Source organism: Falco cherrug, chromosome 4 (genome assembly GCF_023634085.1).
Source record: "Falco cherrug isolate bFalChe1 chromosome 4, bFalChe1.pri, whole genome shotgun sequence".
In the NCBI taxonomy this organism is placed as follows: Eukaryota; Metazoa; Chordata; class Aves; order Falconiformes; family Falconidae; genus Falco; species Falco cherrug.
In genome coordinates this window covers 52,432,194-52,455,392 of record NC_073700.1, presented here as the reverse complement: position 1 = coordinate 52,455,392, position 23,199 = coordinate 52,432,194, and the positions used below count along the sequence as shown (strand labels likewise).

At 43.6% G+C, this 23,199-nt stretch overlaps 1 protein-coding gene across 1 annotated transcript in view; it reads right to left on the bottom strand.

The window, feature by feature from the left end:
- Nucleotides 1–911: 911 nt before the first annotated feature.
- MYL3 (myosin light chain 3) overlaps nt 912–23,199 on the bottom strand; it is a 39,254-nt gene continuing 16,966 nt past the window's right edge. The window contains exons 3-8 of the mRNA XM_005442330.3: nt 18,149–18,176; nt 13,752–13,901; nt 12,446–12,619; nt 10,389–10,466; nt 9,048–9,083; nt 912–5,485 (exon numbers count right to left, since the gene is read on the bottom strand). Coding sequence (XP_005442387.1) covers nt 9,055–9,083; nt 10,389–10,466; nt 12,446–12,619; nt 13,752–13,901; nt 18,149–18,176 — 459 coding nt within the window. The 3' untranslated portion in view covers nt 912–5,485; nt 9,048–9,054. The remainder of the gene's footprint in view (nt 5,486–9,047; nt 9,084–10,388; nt 10,467–12,445; nt 12,620–13,751; nt 13,902–18,148; nt 18,177–23,199) is intronic.

The following is a 23,199-nucleotide window of genomic DNA, read 5'->3' as shown; positions in this document are numbered from 1 at the left end:
CCCATAAGCAAAAGGTGCCTTCTGGAAAGGCACTTGCCAGACCATTTTCAAGTAGTGTCCCTGTTTTGAAGTAGCTGTGCATGTAAGTGCACCTGGAAGGGGCTCACAAACTTACACACACAAATTCTCATCCAGACCAACTGTGAGCATGCGGCTGCGATCCTGTCATGCTGGCTGGTGCACACGATGCCGTGTGTGCTGAGTTTCTACTCTCATACGTGCTTTACAGAAGCTACAGAAAGATACTACCGATGCTTTACTTCTGGCAAGCCAGCAGGAAAGCAGTGGTAGAGAAAGGTGATGCTCTGTAAGGCCATCTGTAAAGAAGTGAAGTTCTTTAGAAGCTGGTTTGAAGACACACAGTGAGTTTGCACTGGAGAAGGACTTTGTGTTGCACAACCATGGGTTTTGGAGTCGGTTGGGTATTTAAAAAAATAATGTTACTACGCTCCCCAAAGGCTAGGATCATCAACCTAGAAACTTCATTCTAGAAATGTCAAGCCACATCTTTGAGACATTTTGGTTGAGCCTGTGTTATCTGTATGTTTGTGTGCTTACTCCTCTGCACCCATTGATTCTTGCTGGTGGGAACAGAAGCACAGCTCCAAATGCTAGTGCTGTCCTAAATGACACACAGTTGCTTTAATTCATTTTAGGTCTACCTACACACATATGTAGTTTTCTTTCTTCATTTCTCCTTTTATCTTTGGCATACATCATAACTCTCCTGTGGCACTTTTACTACAGGAAAGTGAAAGAATTCACAGACAGCTAGTTCAGAAACACAGGCACTTTTGGATTTATAAATGAAAACATTCATTTTGCTGTTCTACTGGGCTTTTGACTTATTTTGACAACTTTACCAGATAAATGGGAGAAGAAGGATAGATGGACACAGGCTACATAAGAAACTCCAGGAAATCCAAAGAATTTTTATTTTAAATAAAACTGGGGAAAAAATAGCTATGCTGAATCACAAAAGCATTTGGTGGATTCATAGTTCACACTGTCTACGTTGTGCAGCACGATTACATCTCTGCATAAACACTCATCTCTGTATTTAAGATTAATATAAAATAATCAGATATTAATTCTGCCAGTAAACATGATATCACAGATATTTTCACATCATCAGTCCTCCACAACCACTGCTGCTACAATTAGATATAGACAGCTCTTTTGTCTTGGCAGGGCTTTATCTTGGTGGGGAGGGCAAGGGGTGCAATAGTATGCAGGCAAGGTCTGGGAAGCGACAATGCCTGTCTGTGAGCAAATCTGTCAAGCTAACAAGTTCAGCCAGGTGAATTTCATCCACAAAAACTCAAAACAGGACTTTCAGAAGAGATGCATATTTCTGAGCAACAACTAGAGCACGGGGCAGTGGCCCAGAGCATTGCAAATGACAAGGCACACAGCTGAACTGAGTTCCAATAGCCTGATCCCGAAGTGGTTGTTTGGGGTTGGTTTATTCTCAGTGGAGGGAAGAACAGTGTTTCCAGTGGAGGGAAGAACAGTGTTTCTAAGGGGCAATTGATCTCATGAAAAAAGCAAAAGCTATGAAAAATGAGTCAGCTAACAAAAATTAATCCTGAAGCCACTTCTGGGAAAAACTGCAGATTCTCTAGGGAGTGGCATTATGGAGGATATACATGCTTATAATCAGGTGTAATTTTGACAACAGGCTTGGCTGAAATAAAATTTCAAAAATTTCAAAATTATGTGGGCAGATGCATCTTGCTTTTTCCCTACAAAACCAGTAATTAATTAGTTGAGGTTAAAAAGCACCTTTTAGAGTGATGGATAAGTAAAAAAAATAATTAGCTGGAACATATCGCTATGGGGCTAAGAATTTTTAATTGACCTCCAGATTAAATCTTTGATGTATTTACTTGTTTATTTGCCTGTGGACATTACTGAAAAAATATTACAGTATTCGCTTTCCTTTTTTTTCCGTATCAAAATTAAAATCCACGATTCATCCCATGCTCTAGTGCTGGGTGGGTTTAAGGAGAGGGTAGTGAAACGCCAGCCAATATCCTCGCTCCATCTGAACCCCCTTCTGCCTGACAGCGTGTTGCAATGCAAGTTACTACTGGAATGTACTATGTAATTCTGGCAAGAAGTCAATAGGCTCGAACTCCTCAAATAACCAGAGCATGGTACTAAGGAGTCAGTGGAGCAGGCAGCAGCCCAGACAGCCAGTCCATTAGCAGCTTAACCACAGCAGATGTAAAGTCACCAGCAAAACTCCCTACGGAGTCTCCCAAAGAGCCAGATGCTACTGCTATAAAAAGATCTCCTAGAAACTTGGCTTGCCTCCTGCCCACATCTTTTTTTAACGAAACATTCTCTAGATAGGAGGTTGGTTTTGTGTTGTTTTTTTTTAAAAAATTTAGGGTTAGGGGTAAGGGAGAAGAGGAGGGGAAGGGAAGGGGGAGATGCTGCTTATTTGTTCCGGTTTGCTTTCAAGTGAATCTTGTGCTTAGGAAAACAACATCCAGCAATAGCACGCCCCGAGACCCGGGAGGCAATAGGCACAATGCCAGCCTGCTCCCACACACGGCTTCGCTTATGCACCTTGGGTTGACCTGTGGATCCTTCCTCAAAGAGCCCTGCCAATGCACTTGGGGTGACACACCGGCTGTTATCTCACTCCGTTCTGCTTCACCGGTGAGCTCAGCTTGCCCCATGCGCTGCACTTCGGCAGTGCTCTTGCCTTGCACTCTCGGCTGCTGCACACCAACTCAGGCGCTTGTTGGTCTTTGCCTCTCCTGTTGCTCCATCAAAGGACTTGCTTGCTTGCTCCCAGCGTTACCAGCCCTTCCAGTTTTCCTGAAATAGCTCAGAGCCTCACATCAGTCCCAGCTGCTGGACTCATGTGGTTGAGGGTGTTTCAAACTGTGATTTTAGTAACAGCAACAACAAAACCAGTAACAAAACCAGTAATGATGTGTAATCCTCACGGTACAGAATGCTGTGTGTGCCAAGGAGATAAGCACTGAAGCCCAGGACGGATGGCGACACCAGCTCTGCTGCACTTAGACAGGTGAACGCCACCCGTATGCCCAGACGAAAGCCTTGCTTGCATCTGTGGATGAGGACAGATGTTGTTTGGGGGATACATGGTGAAATACTCTGCAAGATTTAGATATCATAGCTCCAGGTGACCCCTTACTGGGGGTCTGAGTAGCGGCAGGGTGGTGGCTTTGTGTGCAGCAGGTGAGGAAGTGAGCAGCTGACAGCCCGCTGGAGACAGTAGGATTTCTCCTCTAAAGCTGCACCTGATGTGGTAAATAAAGGTCAGGACAAAAAACCACACTTTGATTTTGATGAAAATTTTGACAGGTTTGGCTCCAGACTAGGACGTGTAGGACTCTGTGTGTCATGGCAATAGCCCAATTTAGAGATGAGCTTTGGTGACAGAGCAACAGGGGATGGAGGACAAAGAGGAGGTGGTCAGATGGTACCTGCTGGCAGAATGTTTCTGTGCTGAGCCCTCATAGTGCTCCTCAGCTGTGTGAGACCTAGAGCTCAAGGGGTCTTTAAACTAGAGATACCCCTGGAAGGGTAAGGTAGAAGAGAGGAGGCATTCCCAATGATTCATTGCATCAGTGGGAAAGGGAGAAAGAGCTGCATTTTCCAACTGCTGTACACCTTAGATTCAAAACAGTATTAAACCCTCATTAGGGTATATCTAATCAATATCTAAATATACAGTGACAAGACAGTGAAGGCAAGATGCTTATGAAATGGTGTTAGCTCCATTTCCTAGGAAATCACAGGAGCCAATGCTGAGGGTGGAAGGGGATGTCCCCAAAAGGAGCCCCGAGGAGGAGATGGACCACAGGTGGTGACTGCCTCTGGAGTCCACCCCCGGCACACTGGAGCAGACCTAGATGGTGATCTCATGGCCTTATCAGTGGCTGTTCAGTGCATGGCTGTGTGCAGGAATGATGCTTCACAGGTGGTTTCTTCAAAACTAGTGACTCATAGTGACAACTTTTTTTGTCACTTACTTCCACCTTTGTGTACAGTTAATCCAGGCTGGGTATAAGACATTCCTGTCATCATGAGCATCTTTCTACTCCTCCCTCTGCACTATCTTGTTGAATTTCCTTTAGGATTTTATTGTTATTGCCATCAGCTTGATAGTGCATTTAGCTCTCTAACTGCTGATTTTCTATTATGGCTATTCAATGGTACATTTTGTTACAGCTCGTATATTCATGTAATTTGATAGTTTGTGTTCTCTCGTTCATAGCAATTCTTCTCTGCAGGGATGACCTATTCAGTCATTGCTATGCAGTTTGCATCCTGGTATTCCAATGTTCCACTGATTATCTTTCCTCCACCAAGTTTCCAAGTTGTCTGTTTTAACAATTCCTCTTGCTTAAATGGAGTGTTGCATATTCAGATTTTTTTTGTATTTCCCAACAAAGTGTACCAGCTTGTAGCTTCTCCTTTTTCCAGCCCCAAAGGATATATTGTTGTTTTGGGGGTTTTTTACTTTTAAAATTATTATTCCCCAGAAAATCAGCCAGATTAATCCATCTGCTTTTTCATGCTTCTCAACTTGCATTTGCCTCTACTGAGGTTTTTCCCAACAGCATTTATTTCCCATTTCCCCTTCCCTCACACAGACATAGAAACAATGATGAAACCAGCTGACAAAGAATCCCATGTTTTACTGTGAAAAGCTACAGGACCAAGATTTGTATATTAGAACAATTTCCAGTTTGCATTGGGAAAGACTTTTTACTTGTTTCATAGGTCAGACCGTTGCAATGGGAAGTAATCCTTGTGGAGAAGAGATGCCTTTTAGCAAACATTGTGTATACTTCTGGTTTTGCTTTGTTTTTTCCTTTTACATCTTATGTGTTAACGGTGGTATCTTCCAAAGCTGAGAAACATGTGAACAATGTGTGTTTGTTGCTGATTGCTGGGCATTCTACTTTAACTCTTTTTCTCTAAAGACTGAGAGTATTTCTTGTACACATGAGATTTATATGATTGGTTTAGTTTCTTTTCTCCCTTACTCTCCTACAGCTGTTTTTTAACAAATGCAATAAACACAAGAGAAAGGTCCAGTTGTTTTGGAAGGAAGAGGGGAGGGAAACATATGGCTAAATGACAAATAAGTCTTTTGGTTGATTTAGTAATGAAAAAAATTACTCCCCTTTAATCCCCTCTCACCTAACAATTTTGTATTGCTGTTTATATTCTTTATCAGCAAAAAATTACAATGCCCAGGTATTCAAAGTTCTGATTCCAGTTCCTTCAGTTTCCTTGAATCTCCACGGAGGCTACCTTCTTCCCATGAAGAAAAAACACAAAGCAAACAACAAAAAAACCCGTTTATCCAAGTAACTTCAGGGACAGCACATTTTGTAGCTCTGTAATGGGAATCGGGGCTGAAAAATGAGAAGACATTCCATTACATCGAAATCCAAGGCCAGCATCTGGGGTTCTCGGCACCAATCTTGTTCTAAAAATAAAGTTATTTATAAGCATTAGAGGAAGAAAGAAGAAACAAACAATGCCACTGGGAATCGGCTTCAGTCATCCTCACGCATCTGTACTCTGCTCATCTGCAGTGAGCCTGCAGCTGATGTCTCTGCACATCTGTGTAGATGTGGACACCAAAGAGCAATGGCATAACATGACAGAATATGCTCGGTCACTCCCAACCCCACAATCTTACACTCAATGTGTAAATGATGGGCAAAACATGGGAAGCAGTGATATGGAGAGGCAATATAGCCATGTCAGACATTAAGCCAGGGTAAAGACTCAGCTTTCCGGAAAAACAGTCCAGCTCCTAAGCCACTAGACAGTTTCTCCTACTTCTGTTATCCCTCAGTCTTCCATCAGTAATGTCTGAGCACAGGTATTTCTCTTTGCTAACATCTAGATTTCAGGCAGGATCCAGCTCCCAAACCATAAGCATCTGAGGCAATCTGAGAGCGCCAAGGTGCTCAGAACATCCCCATACAGATAGTAAATATGATGCAGTGCTGGCGGGACAATTGTCCTCAGCATTGGCAGCTGGAATCACTGCATCTGTGTCCCTTCTCCAGATGAGGTGAATCACTCTGCATGCTCCATCTGACTGGATGTCCTTTAGGTCTGGAAACAGAGACACCCCAGTTGCATGCAGCCACCTACTTGTAGGCATGTTAATCTGAGGGGGAGCTGAGGAAGACTATGTCAGCTGGTCGAATACTGATGGCATATTCGAGGATTTCACCTACAGTCACAAATTCAAGCCACAGGGCTCAATTCACTTCCCCACACCTCAGCACCTAAAGCCACTTGAGATGTCCTAGCGTACCCTGCCTGGCTGCCAGCTGCCAGCAAGTACCAGCCTGCCATGGGCTGCATCCCGTCTGTGAGGCCATGGACATAAGAGACCCCTGGAGCACCTCAAACACCACCATGGACCTGCATGTGGGGCACTGAATTGAGCCTCTGTGTAGACAAAATACAGGCTGCCCCTCCAGCTGTATTGCTCCACTACCTCAGCTTGTAAGTTTGAAGTTAAATAAGGTGGGTTTGTAACACAGGATTTGTGTTAAAGTGGGTATCCAAACAACTCTGACAACATCCAGCCTGCTCCCAATGTTCTTCCCCAATATTTTGGGCTGTTTGACCAGCTGCCATGAATGGGTATGCACCCAAGAGATGGACCATGAGATAAGGTTGACCGTGCTCATCACGTATGCCATCACACGGCAGGGGGAGGATTCTGTGCATTGCCTTCACAGGGGTACGGGGGTCCATGTAGTTTGATGCATGTACCCCACAGCCCTGCTCCACACTGCAGCGGTCACTGGACCACGAGTGGGGTACGGTGCTTTCTCACACAGCTAGAAAGCACAGCTGTGTTTTTCACATCACTGTGTGAGAAAGCTTGATGTGTCCTGCTGCCTGTGTCCTGCCCTCACACTCCCTACACCGAACAGTGTAAGCAGCAGATGTGTAGCCAGTCTGCGAGTGTTTCCTACAGCAGTGCCTGCTGTGAAGGAAGACCAATTGTCTATAATCCTGCAGAGTGTTGACCCTGGGGGGGCTGAAAAAAACAGTGGAAGAGGCACTAATTGAGGATGTAATTGATTATTCTGTGTTATAATTAGTATGTAGCACTGGGGGGCAAGCCAGTGGAGAGGCTGTATACAAGAAAAGTCAATATAGACTAGTCACAACAACTACACTCAGAAAATAAACAAAAAAGCAAAGACATAGTTCAGTTCTTCTACTGGGATACATCTTTAGCTTTTGTCCAGCATGTGGGAATGGCCAAGAAACACAAGCCCCTACTTTATTTTTGCATGCAGATCCAGATTCCCACTGAATTCAAATCCAGAGTTTGGGGATGTGTTATATGCTCTATGGCAAAGGGCCATCGCCCTTTCCAGGGTAAAGACTGCATTCATCTTTCCCTAACCACGCCACCAGCAGCACGGCAAGGAGTGGAAGGTGCCACCACTGAATGATGCCCATCATGGTTCATCAGTGCATCAGTGGCACATCGCTTCTCTGTGAGCCAGGAGCCCTCAGCTCCCTTTCCAAAAACCCCATAGGCAAAGACCCTCTTGCTGCCCCCTGTGCTGCAGCTCCAGCCCTGTGCCAGCTTTACCACTCACCATTTGTCTTCTTCAGGGGCTGACACTGCTTTAGGTGACTAGAATGACTTCTGGCATTGGAATGGGAATTTCCCATGACCGTGGGTTAGGATAGGATTAAGGATTGAAAACGCCTAAACAACAAATAAGGATCATGCTAGCTGTGGGATTACCCACTAGGGCTGTGGGCCAGTCCAGATCTTTGAAATCAAAAACTGGGAGCCATTACTGGAAAACTGAGTGTATGCTCAGAGAGGATTAACGCCTTTAAGAAAAAAACCTGGACCATAATAAGGAAACCACTCATCTTTTTTAGCCAGTTTACATTTTGTTCAAATATGTCTTGGAACAAAAGTCCCCAAAATCTGGATCTGACTCCTGCTTCACTTCCTCCCTGGGGTGCCAGTGAACATGATCAAAAGTCACCACACAACTGACGGGCCTCAGTGGGCTGGGATAATGTCAGCACCAAAAGCAAAACAAAGCCAGTCCTGGTCAGGACAGAGTAGAAAAATAAACCAAAGTAGAAGAACAAAAACCAACAACAAACCAACAAAATAAAACCAAAATCCAAAAATACCAGTACAGATCTGAAAGAAGCCATTGCTTTTCCCAGTTTATCAGATGCTTTGCAGAATAGATGGAGTTGGTTAGTTCTCAGGTCAGACCTTACCCAAGAGCTGAACAGAGATAAATAATGGTGATTGCCAGTTGAAAACAGCGGGCATCTTTTCCAGGAATACAAAAATAAATGATGACCAGGAAATACTGGAAATGAAGTTCAGCTCATTTGCAATGGCGAGACAGAGATACCCTTAATGGTACTGTGGTTTGGAGAACACTACTGAATAAAGCCAGAAGATGTGCTGGACAAAGCTTGTGTCTTTTCCTGGAAAACCAAGCCATTTGCCAGGAGATGGTGGGAGCCAGATTTATGGAAGGACAATAATTATCCCCCTAGTATAGCTTCAGCACTATAAGCATGCATTACTCCTTCTTACCTACTTTTCCTTGTATCCTTTGCCCACTCTTTCCCTGTTCAGTTCAGTTCTATCTCCTTGCCTTTTTAGGAGAAGTCTAGGAGCAGGGACTTGTAAGGGGACATGAAAAACATGCATCCTTTGAAGCTTCCAGTCAATCATAAAAGAATGAGCACTTGTTCTTTGGAAATCAAATCCTTTTAGGATGTATTATGTTTGACTTTTAAAATAAAGGCATCCAGATTTACTAGACAATTGCAGAAAGGTCACTGCTTTTCTGTCCGCTTAATAGGATGAAGAGAACATTTTACTCATCTTTGTCCTACTTCCTTGTACAACATGCTGAAAATATTCACTCTCATTAGTCACTTACATATTCTGCAAGCCCCTCTCAGATGTCCAAACCAAAATAACAGGATATGCAAGCAGGACAGAAGAGACTCACCTGACGTTCAGTTAGCCATGATGTGTTTCACAAAAGCTGCAAACAAGAGAAAGAGAAGGGTCATTATCAATTCCCTTTCATTGAATTCATTAATGTCCTGGATATCTCAGCTTGGTTGGTATTTAAATTCACTCTTCTTGCTTCCTCTGATGCAATGAAGACCACACCACTTTGTAACTGAGATTCCAGACACCAGGTGCTAAATGCTTTGTAAGTCCTTAAGTTAATATCTATACAGTGCAGAGTAGCCAGTAGTCTAGGTAGCCAGTGGAAATGAACACGCACACCAGTCCATCCATAGCTTGCTCAATCCCTTATCCCTGGCGGCCATATGGAACTGGCTTTCCAAAACATACAGCCATGAGAAGCTCTGGGTCCTCATCTCGCAAGGCTTTCAAGACTTCAGCACATTTGTACTAAGTCGGGGTGCATTCCACAGAAGGTCACCAAGTCAGGTACCGTGACTAAATCTCTCCAGTGAACTCAGGTTTACAAACAAACAAGGTATTTCAAAGTCAAATTAAGCTTTTGTTTCAAAAGGGTTTGGGTTCTGTTCTTCTCCATTTTAAAAAGCATTCATTACATATAATTTTGAAATTCAAAAGGAAAGGAAAAAATAAATTTTGTAGGAAGGAATTTTTTTTTCCTTCCCAATAATCCCCCGTGCTATGAATTCCTCTGAATTCAGCATTAGTTCATGAGTCATTTGATTGGGTAAATCCACAGTTTTCTACCAATAAACTACTTGTAAGAAACGTTTCCCTGAGCTCAGATCACTAGTATTTGTAAACAGGAGACCACCAACCCAAATGTTCATGAAAGCAAATATAACAGACTGGCTAAATCACCAGGATGATACAAATAGTCACCAGTTAACCTTACAAAGGACTCAGCTGTATAGGAAAGCACGGGTTCATGATTCCTACCACAACGTTGTGGTTTTATTGAACAGCCTGAACCACATAGGCTTGTAAGATGTAGGAGAGAACCGTGGTTCACATACTCATTATTTTCTTTTTTTCCCTGAGTTTTTCGAGGAAAATCTAATTATTTTCTGTAAGGAAGTCTCAAGATGGATGTGTATCTGTTTCTGAGAGGACCAGGAACTGTGGGAGCAGGTAGAAAAAATAATGTAAAAAATTTTAAAAACAGGCAAACAAAATAAGAATATACAGTCCCACCTCCTGAAAGGGCCATGGCCATCAGCTATTAAAAATACAAGTAACCTTCAACAAATAGGATATATCAGAAGCATTATAGATTCTGAATTGGTCTAGAATTTGGAAAAGCACACATACTACTCCACATGAGCACTGCTGGGACCAGGGTGATCATACCTACCTTCATAGTTGATACAACCATTGGCATCTTCCTGGCCAGCCATCAGCTTGTCAACTTCCTCTTCAGTCAGCCTCTCACCTGGGTGGAAAGCAAAAGGCCTGTTTGGGACCTGGGACCTTTTAAAAGAATTTATGAATCACAGTTCAAAGAAACAAAGAATACCAAAAAAGAGTGAGAGAGGAGAAGGGGTGATTTTTCTTTTCAGCTTAATTTGAGGCGCTGACAGCTGGGAAAGATACTTTTGTACTTGCAAACTGAGAAAATTTGATCTAAAAACCAGAAAGACAGAATAAATATGGAAACCCACATGATAGCATGTTCATATATGCATTTTTCTAAGAATAAGCTTGCTCAAAGTGCCAACTCTTGAACGCTTTAGTCACTTTTCAACCAAGTCCTCACTAAGAAAACTCTTAGTAGAGTCACCAACTAGTTTGCCTCTGAGTTTGAGGTTTAGGAAGATTCTAAGGTCAAACTTAGAATGTGTGATTTGGAACAGTGATCTAGTCAATTTAGTTATCCAAATATTAGGTGCCTATTTGCCTATAAAGGCTTCATTTTGCTTAAGCAGAGATCAGCCCAATCCATCCACTTATTCTGATATTAGGCACTGATTTTAGGATGAGATCAAATGAGTTCCAGAAAGGTAAACAAGAGATCTGAGGGTGATTTCAGCTGAAATCATAGAAATAGAAATAAAATAAAGTGTTGTGTGTGCCCTGCTACTCATGTTCCACTTTTCCATCACTGAGTTCTAGCCTACAGGAACAAGTCCTCAGGTGATGTGAACCTCTGAAAATTTAGCTGATTTTTTTAAAAACTGAGCAAAAAGCATGCTAATTTACAGAATATTTGACTGTGGCTGTGAAGAGATGCCACTCTAAATAGAACTGTTAATTCTTAAAACTGAAATACTGAACAGAACTGTTACTTCTTAAGATTGAAATACTTCCTATCAGTGCTTGAAAATCAGAATTGCCACATTGCTCTGGGTTACTGGAAATAGAAGGGTAAGTACCAACGTATTTCTTGAAGTACTTGAAACTCCCAAAACTGCCCAGAGTGGTTTCTTTGTCCCCAGTAAGGTTAGACAGGGCATCAGTCCTGACCCTGTGGGATTTGTTTTGTCATTGTTGAATTTGGTCCCCAAACCGATCCAATAGCGCCATTGATGAAAATAGCATTGCTGGCTTTTCTTAATCCCTGTGTCATTAATGGGCACGGATGTGTCACTGAACGAAACCCTCTGGGCATAAAAGGTTTGGCTTCTTGAATTGACATTGCAGGTCAAAACCTGTCACTGGAATCCCTCAGTCTAAATCATATCTCTTTTGTAAAGGCTCATCCTTTTTTAAAAATAGGGCATAAACGCTAGTGGTGGAGGCCGATCTTGAGAAATGTTTACTGGATTCAGATGACAACATGTCACTGCCTTCTAATCCAAATTGGAAACCTGTCATTTAGTTACAGCCAGATTTTCTGACTCGCACTTACTCTGTTGTCATCACTTTCTGTGAAAAACTGAGCTTCTGAAATAAAAATTTGAAAGGACAGACAAATATTAATCCCTCCTTTAAAACCAGGAGCTTTCCATTTCAGAGACGCTTCTGTTAAACAGATGCCTGATAAAGTAGTGCTGCATCTTCGAACTCTGCTTGAAGGTGCAGAAAAATGGAGACAAACACTAAAAGAATAGATGGGGTTTCCAATGGCTGGGTCATTTTGTGGTGATAGAAATATGTTTGTTGGAGAAATAAAACGCTAGAACGGAGAAGGAAGAAAGGAGGGAAGGAAGGAAGGAAGGAAGGAAGGAAGGAAGGAAGGAAGGAAGGAAGGAAGGAAGGAAGGAAGGAAGGAGGAGAGACAAATATTTGAGCTATAAATCAGTGATTTTTAGCTTCATTATTAAAGAACTTTCTTTAAGCTTTATAACTGAGGACTGTGTAACAACTGAAGTCTTGCCCAGTCATTTCCTCCATAAAGGTCACCCATAGTGATACAAGCTGTATGGGAAAGACCTCAGCGATGAAACTGCATGAGGAAAAGGTTTACCTTACCCAAGGTAGCCAAAACGTGGCGAAGTTCAGCACCCATCACCGTTCCATTTCCCTCCTTGTCAAACACGCGCAGACCCTCCACAAAGTCCTCATAGGTGCCGGTGTCTTTCGTCTTGGCAATATGCTGGAGCATCGGCAGGAAGGTCTCAAAGTCGATCATCTTGGAGTTCATGTCTACAAATACACAGATGGAAATGAAATTTTTGGTGGATTCTGGGAGAGCTGAGGACTAACTATGGGGCACCCACCATGGGTAAGTGATGAGGGTAGCAGAACTGTGGCAATAAATTCTGGCTAAAGGGCAGAGAAAAGCGTAGAAATATCATAAGTACAAATGGAAGAATGGGTAGAGCAGGAAAGGGATCTGGAAAAGAGAGAAACAGGAGGTTTTAATAGATAGATAGCTATCTCCTACTACCTGACATACATAAACACCAAGGGGGGAAAATGCTGTTAGGCTCCCAGGGCTGTTCCATGCAACATAAAAGCATGAAACTAAGCAGAAGACAGTAAAAGAAGCTCATTCCCAATACAAAATCAGCTTTGCTTTGCAGCCTTGTAACGCAGAGATGTTTAAAACTGTACTGGGAGAGGAGCTTCAGAGGGAATAGGCAGGAGCAGGGCTGCATATCCCACTGTTTCCTGGTTCTTTGCCTTTCAAGAGGATCAGAGGACACTTTGTTCCCATATAACTCCTTGTCCTACCTGTTACAGTGTCACTGCCATATCCCGACATATCGTGGCTGTTGAACGAGGGCCTGAGAGTCAGTTACACCCCAGTGGAAGGAAAAGATGGGTGGAATGTAAAAAATGCCTGAATTTAGATAGGGTCTGAGAGAGATTTCCTTTGTTCTGAAGAGATATCCAGTGTATGGTGAAGGTGAAGGGAGATATTACTGCAATCATGACAGACCTTCTAACACATACTTTTGTAGAACAGACTGTGTCCTCACAATCAATCTATCCCTTTGTTTCTTTGGATGTCTTCAAAATGACTGTGTTTTTAGTAAACACCTGTGAATGCCTGTCAGCAAAGCAATTTTAAAAGGCAAAAGCTTCTCATTGTAAAACACATTGACACACAGGGCCATTCAATTAATTCATTCCCCTAAATTTGAGACAATTATATTGACTGCAAGACCATTTTTTTCCTCATTCACTTTTCTGCTAGCAATTTGCAGAGGCTGTTCCATATCCTTTCCTATTTCACGATTAATCTTTCCATCAGAAAATGGAGACATCATCTGCTTCATGAATAATTCTTAGAGTGATCTTTTGCAAAACAAACACAGAGGAGGGCACCAACCTTCTGGTTTGGGTCTGCCAAGCACTTTCATGACCTCAGCCTGGGTTGGATTCTGCCCCAAAGCTCTCAAGACGTCTCCACATTGCGCGTATGTGATTTTCATCTCAGATTTAGGAGTCCGGTCAAAGAGTGAGAACGCTTCCTTAAATTCTGGAAGACAAAAAAGAAGAAGTCAAAGCAAGCCTAGACCTTCCCCCTAACTAACTCTGCCTGACCCTTTTATTTTGCAGCTTGGGAACAAGTTTGATGAGCTTTGCTGTTGCTGTTATCTGCGATGTTTGTGTTCCTCCTCCCCTGCATTTTCTGGTTCAATCAGGGAATGGAATTGCAGAGGTCAGATGCTCTTCTCATGGTATTTCCGTCTCAGCTAACATCGGGGAGTAGAGAAAACCTTATCGAAACGGTTGGCCTTGAGAGCTTTCCAGCTCATCTGGAGCACTCAGGATAGCACAGAATTCAATAGCAGTTCTGCTCATTAGCTAACTGGATATTATATTCAGCGTTATACACTTAGCACTGACAAAGCCCACTGAGATAAAGGAGCACCTCTATTAGCAGGTAACGAGATACGCCATGGTAACCTACTGGAATTATCACACAGCAAAGAGTCTACTGGTGGAGGAGGGTGAAGGTATATGGAAAACCTTGTAACGGAGCAACTGTTGTATGTAGCAGTGTCAAGGAGCAGATCTAGAAGAATCCTCAGATCTTCCTTTTTTCTAGCACTCAGACCAATTGCACCTGGAGAAGTAAGGTTTGGTATGCCATCAGCTATGGATAGCAGCAACATTTCATGTGTGGAGATGCAATCATTCCCTCCAGCTGCCTGCTTTCCCTCTGTGCACCCACACAGCATGCTTCCCCTTGCAAGATGGTCAGCTCCCCTCCACTACGTCCTTGTGAACATATCCTTGTGTCTTCTCTTCACTTCTGTCTGAAGAGGGAGTGCCTTTCCACTGCGAGCAAAAATATCTTGACAAGAGCTATCTCCCAGGGACCATGGGAGAGGGTCCCTGTTCTGCCACTAAGGACATGTAGATGTGGTGGTGGGTACGCTGTAGTGTTGGGCTTGGCAGTGCTGGGTTAACAGCTGAACTTGATGACTTTAAAGGTCTTCTCCAAACTAAATAATTCTGTGATTCTATGATTCTGATTAATGAGGTCAGTGCAGGATCCCAGGGGAAACCTCCCCAGACACACCAGTTACTCAGGTTCACCTCTCCCTATTTATCCTTTACTGAACACATTGCGTAGTGCACGGTCTAAGAGTGATCACAATTATTCCTTTGGCTTTAAAGCTGTGAATCCCTGAACCTGCCCCTTGTCCTGCTGTTACTCTTCTGTATATTTCCCCTCCACTCTCCAAACACAGGAAGGCTATCTCTTTTTCCCTAGATCCTGCCTAATTCAACCATGCACTCTGCATGTCAGATTTTCCCTGTCTTTCCCCTCTCAGTTCCTTCTCCTCCTCATTATTCCACCTCCCTCTTTTTTCTTTCTTCTTCTTTGCTTATTTCCCTCTCTCCCTCCTTTTTCCAGTGTTGCTGGGATTTCCTCTCCCTTTTTCTCCATCCCTTTTCATTTTTATCATTCCGCTCATATTTTACTCATTTCCTTCTTCATCCAACACTTTCAAACAATGATGCATTTTCTCATTTTGGACTAACTAACACTCCCCTTGTTTTCTTCGTTGCATTCTCCTCTTTGCTCCCCCTTTCTTTCTTTCCCTGCCTCTCTCTCCTGGATCTTTGCCTCCATCACTGGCCGGAGCCCAGGTCCCACTGGCAGCCCTCACTCCAGCAGAGGGCAATAGTGGATTTTCATGGGTTCCTTGCTGACAGTGGAAGGGGGCCAGAAACCCACTCCGGGCTCTCTCCTTTCCTGAGGGTCTCAGCAGCTGAGGTGGATGACAAATACACCTAGCTCCCCAAGCTACTCATCTGCCTGCACTTACCTACCCCCTGAGACCAATTGCCTGAGCACCCTGCACACCACCTCCTAAAGGTTTACAATTCACCAGTCACAGACAGTTCACATTTCTCTTTTCTTCTCTTATCTTAAAAAATAATTTTAAATCAGATGTAGCCGCTTCATTGGCCTGTGCATTTGGAAACCCCATTTAGTCAATATACAGAAGCAGCCCACTTTTTTTTTTTTTCATTTGCATTTGCTGGCATAATGCAAGTTTCCATCAAAGCAATGAAACCAGCATGGCTACAGTCTCCTTTGTCCTCCTGCTAGCCATTAAACCACTGGCAGGTGCAGTATATATTTTCAAATGCCTAATTACTACCTATCTTCTCATCTTGAATAGCTCATATGCTTTTCTTTTAGCAATTCAGGGGGCTGAAGAGGCCAGAAATCCAGTTAAGTAAATACACATGCCACAACCAATGAATTCCACTCTCAGCTGAGGCAGGAGGACATGTAAAGACAGTCGTGTTACACATGGCTTCACCCACAGACCACTCTTCTCCTTCTGAGAGTGCTATTTTGGGGGCTAACATAATAATGAATCCTTTCAGGGAAGTAAGTCTGGTTGACAAAGTCTCTTCCTTAGCAAGAAGAAGAGGTTTAGAGTATCCTAGAAGATAGGTCTGGAAAAGACCATGAGATGCTGTGTTGTCTGTTTCTCCTCGATCACTTCAGTTCAGAATCAGTTGCCAGAAAAGCAGTTGGGTCCATGGTGATAGAAAGGAACTGTGGAATTGACTGATGAGCAGTGCTTTTCTGCTCCGTTTTCAGCTGATGTTCAGGCCATTAGGCACTCCTTCCAACAGCTCCTGGCAGAACCTATGAACCAACTGGGGGATTAACCTTGATGGGGTTTAATGTTTCTCCCCAGTGCTAGCAGACAGTACAACTCTGTTATGCTGTTGTAGCAGGCCTGGAGGTCTCATAGCCTTTCCCACACAGATGATGTTATCTGCTTCCTGCCCCATGGCTCTCCTTTTGACATTTCAAGGACATCCTATCGCACAAGCCCTGGATTCCCAGCTTTTCTCTGTGTATGCAGTCAGTACAGCTAGACCAGAAGGCAGCTGTAAGAAGAACAGAAGAAAAGAAAGATGCAACTTTCTGTTTCTAGAGATGGTCCACATCTGCTCTAGACTGGCTACCTTCTATGGCAGCCCTGGGTTTGCTCCAAATTTGTCATTTTCTCTCCATTCCAATGGGTTGATGGCCAGCAAGCATCCCATTTCTTTCTGAACAAGTATTTCCCCATTCTCTAGTACAGCCTCTAGAGCTAGTTCTCCTCAGAGAAAGACACAACAAGGAATAGACACTAGGTAGGTCCTATCCAGTCCCCAAAACATTAGGTGGTGAGAGATCCAGATGTTGTGTGCTGCTGGAATAGTTCAAAGGTTTGTGGCTCAGAATTGTCCTTTTCCTACAGTTCTCTGGTGACTTTGGGACCAGAAGAGGGGTGGTTCCCCAAAATTAATTGTTTCCTCCAATCATTATTTATTTTTGACTTGTTGGAAAATAGAAACTGAAGACATTAAGGGGGGCTTGAATATCCCAAGGTAATGTTGGAAATCTGTGGCAAAACCTCAGTCTCTAAGATATTATGACATTTGATTCCAGTTCAGAAAACCCTTCTTTATCTCTCCTCTCTGAATCAGCCTTTTTTTTTTTTCATCTGTTCTAATTAAGCCATTTTCTGATACCACCTTCCACAGGCTCTACCAAGTTCTGCCAAGTGTTTAAAGACCAAAGCAAAATTCTGCCAGATGTTTGACTCTATCTATCAATTATCCCTTAAGTAAAAAGCAGACTGGTAGTTGAGGAAAAAGGGGGCAGCTGCAGTGGTAGTGTTCCCAGCGTGAGGTTTTAGTATCAGTTTCTTGGGCTGGGACAAAGGTTTCAGAAACAAATGCTGATGTTTTGCTTTGAAAGAAAAAAACCTGCCATCACTGTCATTATTTGCTGGTTTCTGGAGAGCTGTTACAATATGGTAACACATTAAAATCTGACTGAATATAGGGAAAAGTTCTCAGAAGCTGAGTTGGGAGACTTTGTCTTGAAAGGCTTGATATTTTGATAGTGGTTTGTTTTGTTTGGTTTCTTTTTTTTAAAGAAGGAGCATATATTGGGACTGAGGTTTTGGGGGTGTGGTTTTTTTTTCTTTGTTGGTTTTGCCTCATCAGCAGTGGAGCTGATGTTTACTTCAACGATACAAGTACGTACTCTGCATGATGCATGCCTTTCCCCCTTTTCTCTTGACCAACTCAACAGAGTATTTTGAGGAGGGACAGAGCAGGAGCAAAGCCATCAGTTAAAGCACAGCCTTCTCAAGATAGCTCCAATACCGCACCCGTGTTTACCCCAGCACTGGCCAGCGCTTCCCAGTGATGGTATTTACTGTGCACAGAAGAGAAACACATCTTCCTCACCTTCAATTTGATCAGGGGTGAATTCAACCTGAAAGAGACAAAGAATAACAGCCAGATAAAAATCAGAAAACTGAAGCAAATAAGAAGAGCGCTGGTTTAGTCTCTGTCTTACGGTTCAGGGTGTTTGTTCATGAGGTTCATGTGTAAGGTTCATGAAAGAGAATGGCTCATAACTCCATGAAAAGAATTTTATAGAGCCTGTAGGTTCTTGTTCCTTCCTCTTTCACCTTCCCCAATCCCCAGCCCCACCTTTAGGACCTCTGCCCCCACCACAAGGCTTCAGATGCCCTTTGTCCATTCTTCTGCTGCTCCTGTGCTCCTGCAGCAGTCTCTTTCCCCTGTCCCAAGTGACTCCTCACCACTGATGTCCTCTCCAGAGATGATTAGGGTAGCACCATGGCAAATGCCACCGAAAGGGTTTTATCTGTAAACAGATGGGGATCCACTATCCATAGCCTTTTCGAGTGGAAGAACTAGGAGGTATCATGTGAAGCTGGCATGAATCCAGCTCAAAGGAAAGCAAAGGAAGTGGTTCTTTGCTCTTACAGCTGAATTGCAGAGAGCTGGTCATGGGATACTGCAAATGTTCACAGCCTACATGTGTGTAAAGGGTCACAGGACAATTTCCTGGATATCTATTTCTGTAGAGTACAAATGTACAGAAATACTTAGCTTAGGAAGTCTCTGCCTGAGGTTTAGAAGAGCATTTCAGGGAAGTTTTCCCCAGTTCTTGTACCTTTTCCTAAAGCATCCTCTAACAACCACTGCTGTATTATATTGGACAACTCTCTGGACCTTGCTCTGACTCTGCCGTCTGCCTCTTGTTTTCTCATCACTTCATAATTCCTCCTTTTTCCTAAGTTTTAGTGTTGTCCCACTCCCTATTTTTACACGGCACAGCCTTCTAGCAGCTCTGGATTCCAAAAATGCTACAAGATGCCAACAGACTGCTGCTGAGCTCAAATGCAAACCAAGGAAACACAATGTCAGAACGTGAGGTCCAAGCTTCTGAATGAACAGGCATCGGTCAGCAATGTGAATTTACATGAGTTTACACCGGCCTTCAAGGAAAGCCAACAAGGTGGGTGTCTCTGCTGATGGGGACATTCCTCCAGTGCAGGAAGACTGGCAGATTGCCCTTATAGTGAACAAATAAATAAGGAGAAACCATATTTTGGTGTGCATAAACATGCAAATGCATACATGCAAAGCATATGCTTGGGACAGATCTAATAGCACATAAATACACACCCTTGGAAGCATTCCTCTGTGGACATATGTGACACTTCCCCCCTCCCCAACATATGTACGACCCCACACATTTTGGGTCAGACTTTCCCTATGAAGCTGACCACCTCTCAGTGTTTAGTATCGTATTTTGTTCCTTGGTAGCAAAACAGCCAAGTGGGACATAGGCACAGTGAGAAACTCAAACACAAACTGTTTTCTTGTTTCAAGATGAAACGCAACATGACACATCCCTTTATCATCTACTTGGTATTTTTGTAATATTAAAGGGCAGAGCTGTTGTAACTCCCCAGCTCTCCAGCCAGGACAGCTGTGACATGGCAGAGCATCACAATACTAAACTCTTGATTCCACTCAGGGCTCAGTGGACAGGTCCCGGACACTTTTCTGTCGCCAGGTTCCCTGAGCAGCACAAGGAGCTCTAGCATTCAGAGGACACAATGAGGGTCTACAACAGGACAGATACAGACATCCCCAAACTCTTCTTTCCTCCCAGCATCTTGCCTGTCTCTCCCTACCATAGTGTTTGTGGGCGTCTTGTGGCTTAGAAGGAAGAACCAGAAAACTGGTGGACTTGGAAGGCAGAACTCCACACTAATCCTGCAGCTGTTAAAAATCAGGCCACTATTTTTGTGTCTGCCCTGTTCAGTCCTTACCTGAACTAGCTCGTTCAGGGGATTACCACTTTGTAATTCTCACTCATGATTTACCTTGAGTGAAACCTAATTAATAAAATAGTTACCTAAGTGGCAGCCAGGAGGCTGTCTGGAACAAAGCATTTAAAGAATGCAATAAAGAAGCCCCCAGAACAACAGCAATGCTCTTCCTTTTCCTAACACAAGGAGGGGTCCAAACACATCTTTGTCGTGAAAATTATAATCATCTAGTTTGAGTCCTATCCCAAATCTACATACCTTAGTTTAATTATAAATAAATACCCATCAGAGAACAGATTTATACAGGTGTATTGTCAGCAGAAGCCTAATGCCCAGTGTGTCTAATTATATCGAGCCTTGAGAATCTGAAGCTAATTGCATATTGAGTTTATCCAGGCATCGATAGCCCGCGTGGGTGAAATAAGGCCAGAGCGGCTGGCAATTCGTATTTAAGTCACTATGACAGATTGCTCTTGGGGAATAATTCGTCTCAGCTTTAGACGTAGACATTCAGATGTCAGTGACGCCACATTTGCTTTATACCAGTAGAAGGGAACGGGCACTTCTAGAATGTGATTTGACTTGTTTGAGGTCTGTACTCTGGGAGAAGATGAGTTATGCTTTCCTTTTCACTGAGTGGATCAATCAGTTTTATAGTGACGATGTAAAGACTGTGGGCAACTAGCAAGATATAGATGTTGTAGATGTCCTTTTCCTGATCTGACAAGTCCCACTCAGAAAGCATGAGCTGGCCCCTTGGCAGTCTGCAGCTCAGGACAAACTGTGCCAGAGCAAAAAAGGATGACTGCAAATTCCCACAGCTGGATCAAAAGGAAGGTTTGAGCTGAAGGGCTGAGTGTGGCTCACCTCTAATCATGGTCCCTATAAAACCACCACCCAGAGCTGGAGGACCATGCATGACAGCTGGCAAGGCGGTGGGCAGATGGTTCGACCATGGCTTCCTCTCAGGAGAGCTGCAGAGACGTGGGTGGCTGCTGCTGCTATTTTCTCCCCTCTCAGCACATACCACCATGGAGTTGCAGGGAAAGGTGAGTCATCATTGACCCCGCCACAAGCTATCATTGCAGATGGATGGAACGAGCTCTGGGCTATGTTTAGACTGAAGATGGCTGGGGTTTTCTTCCCCCTCCCCATCCCTCGGAACGGTGTGGAGCACACCAAACCAAAGCCATCTCCATGTACCAAGAGCAAGTGCAGAGCTGTCCATGAGGGCTGCTCCAGAGACCCTGGGCAGGAGGGCTCCAGGGGACAGGCTGTAAAAATGGGGTTCAGCTAAGCCAAGCAGCAGGCAAATGAGCCCCAATGCATTGCAGACAAAAACAGTGGTCCACAACCATGCTTGGAGGCAGCTCTGCATCTGCTGCTCTGATGCAACAGGCGTCCAAGGGAGTGAAAGTGCCCAGTGTCATCCCTGATGGCCAGACCCACTCCTGGCCGCACACCAGCACCACCCCACACTTCACCGAGCTTGGCCAGCAAGGCAGCCCTCATCACCTGCAGCTGGAGGCTGCAAAAACCTAGTCATGGGCTTAAGGTAAATTTGCTCTCCCAGGTATGGCTTTACATTCTCTGGCTCCTTGGAAGTAGATTAGGATGATTTCCCTTGGGGTTTTGTTTTTTCATTTGTTTGTTTTAAATATACTGGCACTTCAGAAGAATTGAGTTTCCCCTAGCGTTTTTTCTGTTGGCAACTGAAATTTTAAAGCAAGGACCTTCCTACGAGTGCCAAGCACCCACAGCCCTGAGGCTCACAGCGGTGGTATTTGGTACAAATCCAGGAGAGACAGAGCTCCTGACTGTTCATTTCTTCCCGCTTGTCTCCTGCCCTGATGCATGGACCGTGCTGTGTGTTCCTTGAAGACACCAGATATCTGAACTAAAATCTTTCCATAACAAAGGGGAAGCGTTATGCCAGCTTTCCTGCTGGTTTAGCAAACTTGGTTTCAAGGGATCATCACCTGGTCACTGGTGACATCAGCTGTAGCCCTAATGCTACTGTCCTCTTTGCCTAAACAATGGCATTAAGCCGGTTTTGTCGCAGAGACACCGGGAGGGATGCACGCACCCCTTGGCACTGTTAACAGCATTCACGGTTTCATCTCTCGGAAATTTTTTTTTTTATACACCCACAGGATCTCAATGAAGCACATAACCCCCTGCAGGATAAGTCAGACATAACCAAGTTTGAAATAAGTCCTATTAACAAAACTGTCGCTAACCACCAGTCAGGTTATTTGTGGGAAGCATTTAGACAACGCAAGCAAGGAGCCCCTCCAGAAAAGAAAAAGTATTCTTCTTTTTTTGTAGTACACTGAGGAATCCTAATACAAACAGCAAAGTTTTAACTTAGCCATGGCAGGGCTAGTTTTGGAGAAGGGAAAGGGTTTGGTGTTTGTTGTTTTGTTGTTTTTGTTTTTTTATTGTGCTCTTAGGAGACCAATTTAGGAGGCAGAAATGAAGCAGATGGAAAGAGGCCCAGAAGGCCATCAAGATCAGTATCATTGTCTTGATGTTACATCTGTATTTCACAAGCATGTGTTTTTTTCCACTAAGATGTTTTTAAACCTATTAATACACATCATCCCCTCTCCCACCACTTTCTGTGCAGAGCAATTGTGATGTACATATTCTCTGTTGCCCACGGGCAAACCTTGACACATGGTCAAGTCTCATACAGCTCCATCCCTTACTGTTGTTTGATAGTCACTCCTGAGCTTTCCTCCCCTCTGCTTTCTGAAACTCTTTTGGTATGTCTGCATTTAGCTCCCAGGGTTACCCTAAGGACTATCATTATTTCTACTCAGCTCGTGATCTAATGGGAGAAGGCATGGTACAACGTAAAGATACTTGGCTGGTATATAAGCTGCGACACGTGACAGTACGAGATGCTCCACCTGGCCTTCATGGGGAACAGCTAAAATATAATGAACATTTTGCAGAATAGAAATGCAACCATAAAAGTCTACTGATACTCTGTTTTTGGGTTTATGTTTGGTCCCCAATGTTTTCAGAAGAAAAGTTATTTTAAGTTGGACTGAAATGATAGGTCATTTGGGAATGGCACAAATTATGTTGCTTGGGAATCAAATAGAGTACTGAATTATTGACCTTTTACAATGCCTAACT